This window comes from Clytia hemisphaerica, unplaced genomic scaffold (assembly GCF_902728285.1).
Source record: "Clytia hemisphaerica strain Z4C2 unplaced genomic scaffold, Clytia hemisphaerica genome assembly, whole genome shotgun sequence".
NCBI lineage: Eukaryota > Metazoa > Cnidaria > Hydrozoa > Leptothecata > Clytiidae > Clytia > Clytia hemisphaerica.
Window position 1 is genome coordinate 291756 of NW_027103599.1, and position 8141 is coordinate 299896.

Genomic DNA, 8141 nt, shown 5'->3' on the forward strand with positions numbered 1-8141 from the left:
TATATTATAATATTTCAGGGTTGCTTTTCAAAAATTGCCTGCCAAAATAGACTTCACATTGCTGATTTGATTTGAGATCCCCAGTCATCACCTATTCATGAGAAGTTTAGGGGCGGCGTCCATATTCAAAGTTGCCACACGTAACGGATAAAGATTGTTAGTAGGTAGGTTTATCAGTTTATAGGTAGGTTTAATAATGTTGACAGTTAGCTGTGGCATTGATGACCAAAATGAAATTCCACAAAAATTCCAAGGAAAAATCAAAGACTGCTTATCGCAGCGCTCACTTCTTTGCTTTTTCCTTTAGCATGCAGTTTAATTGAATTGAATATATTTTCGCTGCAACACAGCAGGATAACCCCTTACAAAAAAAAATAGATTTCTTTAATACAATGGGGAACCTAGAAGAAACTGAAAAATTATTACAGAACTAAAGAAAAAATGAATAAACGATTATCATAATATTAATAGTGACAACAAAATAATGAATATAAGAAATATTTTTTTATTTTTATTTTATGACAATTTCTTTGAGTAGTTTTATTTATAAAGTTCTTCCTGTTACACCACCCACCCCCTCCCACCCTGGGAAAACACACTAAGTTCACGCACACACAATACACGCACACTAAGTTCACGCACACACAATAGACGCACACATACACACACACACAAAGATTATTCGTCTTCAGCTTTGTATTTGTCTAAATAGAATTTTGTAGCTAAAGATTTTAGTTCATCAGAATCAAGGTTGTGAAAATCAGTGTCAGGATGATTTATTAGTAACTCATTCCATTGTTTTGACGAAAGACAAGAGAAAGAGTTAAGTCCAAAATTTGTGGTTTTGACCGTTGAAAGTTTTAGTAGTTTAATAGCTTTGCCCCTGGTGCCAGTTTTGTGATCAATTTCATCAAAATTAAGTGTTGATAGGACATCAGATGGAAGATTACCCTGGAGGTATTTTTGAATAAATAAGATATTCATTACTTTCACCTGATCAAAGATTTTGAGTAATTTAAGCTCAGCAAACAGGGGAGTGGCAGAAGTTCTTGGCTCACTAAAGCTCGTGAGTCTTAGTGCAGTGTTTTGAAGAGTAAGAATCCTATGTGTGACAGTATTGTCACACAGTCCCCAGAGTTGACTAGCATAGCAAACATGAGAAGCAAAAATTGCATGATAAATGTTTAGAAGGATGTGAATTGGAACATAGTGACGAAGTTTGGATATTGCCCCATTTGCCCTTCTCAATGTAGCAGCAACGAAAGAAGTATGAACCTTCCAGTTTAGATGATTGTCAAGGTGAACACTGAAATACTTCACACTCTTACTTGGTGATAGAATTTTCCCGCAAAGCTTAATTCTTGGAATACAGTCCATCTGTCTCCAAGGGGAACTAAAAATAACAAACTCAGTTTTGCTAGCATTCAAAGAAATTTTGTTGGCATTAAGCCAGCTGACTAAAACTCTGAGATCAGCATTTACCCTCCCACAAAGACTCCATACAGTTTTTGAAAAATTTAGTAAATGAGTATCATCAGCAAAATGATATGTTTCAGAGGTTCTTATACAGCCGTGAAGATCTTTTATATACAACAAGAACGGCAGAGGACCCAAGACTGAACCCTAAGGAACTCCATGATTAATAGATTTTAAAAGGGAATTTGAGCCTGCAAGAGAAACATACTGTGAGCGGTTAGTGAGGTAAGATCGGAACCAGTCGTTAACAATGCCTCTGACTCCGTAGTGATCGAGTTTTTCAAGTAAAATTTCGTGGTCAACTGTGTCGAAAGCCTTTTGTAGATCGACAAATACACCACAGGCAAACCCACCATTGTCAAGATAGTTTCGGATACGTTCGTCGACAATATTAATGAGTGTAAGCTCAGTAGAATGAGCCTTACGAAAACCAAATTGTCGAGAGTAGATTTGATTATGGTTTTCAAGAAAGTCAGAGAGACGTGGTGGGTGGTTTCTGAGTATAACATTCTTGCCTTGGGAGTTTTAAAAACAAAGGCTGTTTAAAAATTGTGATGGAATTTGGACGTTGTAAACCTCTGAAAATGGCGACCTTTGTAGCGGGCTGTTTGTTTTGATTTTAGCAGGAATGAAAGCCTCGGTAAAATTTTGGTCAAATCATGAAGACCGTTAAGGAGGTGGGTAGGAATGTTTTGAAAGTAGCGGTCTTTTCCCGTTACGGGTGGCGACTTTGAATATGGACGTCACCCCTCTTAGACGCGTCATAAAATTCCACAAAGACAAAATTTTTAGTAGGGGTGGCCAACATGGTTCCCTCACTCATATCAAGGCGGCCAGAGACGGGGGTAAGAGAATTAAAGTTTCTAATTAAAATCTTATTTATCACCCAAAAAAGTGCCTTTTTTGTCTATTTCTTTTAATTAGATAGTCCCAGCCCTATCCCTCCTTCAGTAAAGCTTCCTATACCTTTTGTCCTTCAGAAAAACCAAACATATTGGCCTTAATTAAGTTTGCTTTCAGTTCCTGTAGCCATTAGTGTGACTCCTGTGTTTCTATTTTATTCCGCGCGGGTTTTTCAATAGAGATGTCACATGACTCAAATCCCGCAGTCTTATTGGACTAGAGAAAGCAACAAAAGTGAAATCGCACGATCTGATTGGATGAAAAAAAGACTGTGTGGACTGGAACCTAAAATAATTCTCATTCTAAAATAAGATGGCGGCGAGAAAAGCACGTCTGTTGCTTTGGATAAAAGGTTATTAATTCTGGTTGATTTTAAGGTTTTATCTTATCTCATTTACTTTAATTAGTAGAGGCTTCTTCAATGTTTGGGGAAGGCAAGTCTATAAAAATTATTTGTTTTTCGGTGGAAAAAAGTGTTTAAAAAAGCATTTTTTGTGCTCAAGGTTTATTTTTCCTAGCAAATTTTTGTCTTCAATCTTAAAGGGACATTAAAGTAGTAAAAATGTAAACATTGCGCGAACCACGTGTATCAAAGAGAACAATTAAAATCACGTGTCCAAAACAAACTTGTAAAACAATTGAACAATCAAAATTAGCCATATTTGGTTTGATTTTTTATTTTGACATGTGACACTTGTTCTGATTTTGTATCCGCTGCATACAGTTTGTTTACAAATTTCGCAAGTACTGTTATGTCCCTTTAATTAGATGAACGAGTATTCTACTGATGGTTATGATTTTTTCACAGAACATAGTAAAACTATTCAGAAACTTGGACCTTTTTAAAGAATTTCAAAAAATTTATTAATTCTTGAGATATATTGAAAAGTTTAGACATCAGTAGCATTGGGCCATTCCAGAATTTGTCTGTAACAGGGGGGCGGACGACACAGGATTTCCGAGGTCAAAAGTTTTCACCAAAATTCGAAATTTCCAAGGTGAGAGAAGAAAATGTATGAATTTCCAAGGCAATTGAATTAAAAAAGGCAAAAGAGAGTGGAATTTCCGATGCATTTTGCAAAAGTACATGGATTTTCATCAGAATTTCCGACCACCACTGGCACTGGAAAAGAAAATTATTTCCGAGGCTATAAAAAATTAAAAAATGCATGTCGTCCGACGGGGGGTAACAAAAATTTTCTGGGATTGTCCATTTCACGTTCCCAAACCAGACGCACGTGGAGTATATACAAACTTTCAAAACTTTGTGCGTGAAAGCAGTAAAAAGATCATTGAAAGAAGTCATTGCATTGATGTCAAAAGAGAACAATGTATTGACTATAGACATCCCACTATGTCCCACTTTAATTCATAATTAGAATACAGGCAGGGCGAAAACTGGGCCGTCTAAAAACCAGAGCTTTTAGAGGTCTAAAAGACCAAAAGTCCCCAAGCTTGTCCAAGCTTCAACTGCTGGTCATTCAAAAACAGTGAAAATTTACAGTCCTAAAAATGCCTCATTCAGATAAAAAAAGTCATGAGGTAAACAGAATGGTTTGAAAACGTTTACCAGTTTTACCTTGTACCTTGCCCTTGACATAAATAACACATAGGGATGTAGATAAAAACGTGCGCCTTCCTTGAACCAATCTCTTGTTCTGAGATTCTCCAACACAATTTCTTCGCGCTGCAAAAAGACTGGAACTAGCAAGAACAGTTTCATGCGAAGGCTTCACGAAAACTATGAACGGTTTCTACTTGGTTCTTACGTTCGACTTTGAAATGACCAGTGATCACTTTGTCTTTAAAGAAACCAGGCTTAATGTTTTGGGTTTGCTCGATGTGTCATTTATCTTTCAAAGTGAAATAGGCTGCCTTCAAACTGTGATCGAGCAAAGACACGTTTCAGCGGGAGGACCTGGGCAAGCAGGAAGCAGAACCCAGGGAGCGAAGCAGTAGCCCCAGTCAGGTAATGTATGTATAATATTTCTCCCAGACCTTTGATTTTTCAGTTTCTGATGCATTTAGCAATTTCATTTTATACCCACAGCACAGACCCATACAAGGGGCCAGACAAGGGGGTGGACAAACATCTCCAGAGGGCGCGCCAGGTCAACCGGTAATTTCCAACGAAGCCATATTTCCAGACGGTGTCAGTCGAATGAATCGAACGCCGAATCAATTGAATGCAATCGCACACAATCGAATAATTGCGATTCGATTGTCGAACGCAATAGAATCGCAATCGAATATTACCAAGGATTTATTTGCCGTACAATTGAGATTCTATTGCGTTCGACAATCAATTAATCGTTACTCGAACGCAATCAAACACAATCGAATATTACCCAAGAATCGGCCGTACAATTGAGATTCTATTGCGTTCGACAATCGAATCGCAAGTCACAAGTGTTTCAACCAGTATTCCAACGAAGCCATATTTTGGTTTGTACAGAAATTTCGCCCGCTCAAATCAAAACAACAAAATGGTCAAACTCACTAAAGCAAAACATTGCCGCCACGGCATTTCCCTGGATAAAAATTCTGGTCACTTGACCATCCGTGATTTTAGACCAATGAAAACGCTTCATTTCCCCGGATTAAAGTTGTGTCTACACTAACATGCGGGAACTAGCTAGAAAAAGAGAGAAAAAAACAGGGGTCAAATTAAGTTTTTCTCCCTTCTTGCGGCAAACATAAAAGACTTTAAGAGCCCATTTAATTAAGAAAGGGGTGTTATATCATAAATAAATTATTTTAAGAACCCTAAAGGTCATTTACTTTTGGTTGATTTGAACAGATTACTCTTGGGTACCTAATAGCCACAGGGGGGGGGACTTGGAATAAGAATGTCCTGGGTGGAAAATTTTTGAAAAATTAATTAGCTAGGGGGATGCTTATTTGGTACCCGAGAGTAAAAAGAAATTATCATATAAATCAAAGTTTGTGTTGAAACCCTGTTTTTCAGCTTTTTGTTTCTTTCTATGAACAACCTGAATTTGGTTCTAATTATTTGGTTTTTGTCACTTTTTCTTCCTTTTTTTATTATAATGTCTTATAATAACTTTTAAGATAACAATATCCATCTATTTATTTTAAGAAAAAAGAAAAATGTTTAAACTATTATTGATATGTTGGGTCTCAATCTATCTTGTGTCATGTCATGAACATCATCATGGTCATAGTCATGGAGAGGATGCAAAATTCAAATATTCCAAAGAAGCAAATGCAAAAGAAGATACAGGGCCTGACTTCCCTTCAGAAGGTCATGCACATTCACATGGTTCTAAAACCATTGATCCTCCAAAGAAGGCACCAGTAAGCTGGTTGGAACCTTTGTTAGCTACAGCAGTTATCAGTGCAGCACCATTTTTGATTCTTTTTGTGGTACCGTTAAGTAATAATAATCCAGAAAATCAACCTTTCTTAAAAGTCTTGTTGGCTTTTGCTTCAGGTGGACTTTTGGGTGATGCTTTCTTACACTTGATTCCTCACGCCATATCACCACATTCACATCACGGTGAAGATGGGTCACACTCGCATTCACATTCTCACTCTCACGGTGGTCATGAGGGAGGAGCTCACGATCACTTAGGTGATATGTTGGTTGGTCTTTGGGTGCTTGGTGGTATCATTGTTTTCTTGGTTGTCGAAAAATTGGTCAGACACATCAAAGGTGGTCATGGACATTCTCACGGACCAGCCACCACCAAGAAGGCGAAAGAAAGTGATGATGAAAATGATGATAAGAAGAATAAAAAAGACAAAAAATCCAAAGATAACGAAGGTGCGTGGAAAAATTATTTTCTTTTCTTTTGGTAATCAAATTGTCATTTAGTCATTTAGATCTGATCAGTGCTATTAAAGGTTCATGCTAACTGAGTTGTTTGTAGTTTTGGGAGTCTGTGTTGGGTGTCTCCGTGTTGTGGGTGTTAGGAGCTGGAATATTGAAATTAATTTATTATGTAACTGACTTTAAATTCAAAAAGTGCTAAATACTTCGATTTGTAGAGGGGTATCATACTTAAAGAATAAAGGGAGAAACTTGAAGTATTGGAAAAAAGTTTCTCCTTTTTATTTTTTAAAAAGTATGAAATTAATTTATTGATTCGTCATATCTTTTTCACAGATAAGAAAGAAGAAGAAGAAGAGCCAGAAGTCAAAGTTTCAGCATATTTGAATCTGGCTGCTGATGCTGCACATAATTTCACCGATGGTCTTGCTATTGGAGCTTCATTTCTGGTCAGTCGAAATGTTGGATTGATCACTACTTTGACAATCTTCTTACATGAAATTCCACATGAGATTGGAGATTTTGCTATCTTGGTTCAGTCAGGCTGTACCAAAAGAAAGGTAAGAATTTCTTCTTTTTTGTCTTGAAAAGTTTTTTGCTTTTTTAGATGAGGACCCAATGACTTATTTAGTTAGTAACAGTCTCCCTGAAAGCATCTGAATTTCGTTTTTTCTTGAGATATCTCGTTTGATAATAATTTTTTTCCGTTTTTTCCTTAGGCAATGATGCTACAACTCGTGACAGCTGGTGGAGCATTTGCTGGTTGCATCTGTGGTCTACTAGCAGAAGGTCTTGGTACTGCTGCAGTGAGCTGGATTCTTCCTTTTACTGCTGGCGGATTCATTTACATTGCCACTGTCTCTGTTATTCCTGAACTTTTAGAAGAATCAAAATTAGGACAATCTATTAAGGAAATTTTAAGTTTACTGGTTGGTGTGTTTTTGATGGTATTGATTGCGATTACAGAGTAGAATGTTTTAATTTTAAGATTTTCTAGGAATTTTTATTTTTTTAATTTCTGGATAATTTACAACTCTCTAGAGGCTATTTCATAATATTTTGGTAGCTACGAATGGGCTCTTTCTAAAGGTCACTTCTCTTTGACGTCGAGGTTTTCTACAGGGATATATTAAAAAGTATCGAACATTTCGAAGTTATTAAGATTACTTTGGATTCCCAAAAAACTGTTTTCCTAAATATAAACATAAGTCAATTAATAAAATTGACTGATCATATCCCTACTTTGGGATCTTGAGATCTCTTTGTTACAGATGATTGTAGCTTTTTATTCAACAACCTATAGTAGTAGATAAGTTGTATTTTGGTTTGGTGGGTAGATTTGTTTTTATTTATTTTAATTATAAATTTGTTCAAGCTTTTTATTTTGTCCTTCCATGAAGGCTGATAAATTTTGCGAAAATCGTGAAAATCGCGAAAAATTCTTTTTGAGAAAGTTTTAAAGACTAGATAAAAACCTTACGATTTCCAAGGGAAGGATGTAAACATTATGAAAGAGAAATGAAAGCTACTTTTCTTCGAATGATTAATAGTCTATTGCTGTGACAGTCTAAAGCTATCGAGCTCATTTTCTTTTTCAATTTTTTAAACGATGTCTCTGCTTCCCTAAATGTATGCTATTTCTATTATTTTTTTCATTGTTAAAACATTTCTAGAAAATTTTCTATGAATTAATTTCTACTAACAAACAAACATAAAATTTTATGATGATCATGAGGAACATTTTAAGTCAATTATATGTGTGCAGACTCCTGTTGACTTAACCCTTTTTTTTACCAGGGGGTATTTAAACCAACCTGTCACTTATTTTCTTAGAACTCCCTGAAAGATTTTTCAAAACACATTAAACTTTCTGACTTTTAACAAAATCGTATAATTCATAAGTCTACAAAATTCTGAGTCAATGAGATCTGGTTTTTCATCGGTTAGCTGACATTATATCAGAAACACT

At 36.0% G+C, this 8141-nt stretch overlaps 1 protein-coding gene across 1 annotated transcript; it reads left to right on the forward strand.

Annotated features, from left to right (window-relative positions):
• The first annotated feature begins 5450 nt into the window (after positions 1-5450).
• LOC136802004 (zinc transporter Slc39a7-like) lies at positions 5451-7906 on the forward strand. The gene is made up of 3 exons (XM_067058704.1): positions 5451-6166; positions 6509-6732; positions 6892-7906. The coding sequence occupies exons 1-3, from the start codon at positions 5491-5493 to the stop codon at positions 7141-7143; spliced, it is 1152 nt and encodes a 383-aa protein (XP_066914805.1). The 5' UTR covers positions 5451-5490; the 3' UTR covers positions 7144-7906.
• The last annotated feature ends 235 nt before the right edge of the window (positions 7907-8141 follow it).

What these genes read in the sequence shown, in the direction of transcription:
- LOC136802004 (XM_067058704.1), top strand. Translation starts at nt 5,491, where the DNA reads ATGTTTAAACTATTATTGATATGTTGGGTCTCAATCTATCTTGTGTCA. An exon ending in AAAATCCAAAGATAACGAAG is followed by an intron (nt 6,167 to 6,508) that starts GTGCGTGGAAAA and finishes TCTTTTTCACAG; the next exon opens with ATAAGAAAGAAGAAGAAGAA. An exon ending in CAGGCTGTACCAAAAGAAAG is followed by an intron (nt 6,733 to 6,891) that starts GTAAGAATTTCT and finishes TTTTTTCCTTAG; the next exon opens with GCAATGATGCTACAACTCGT.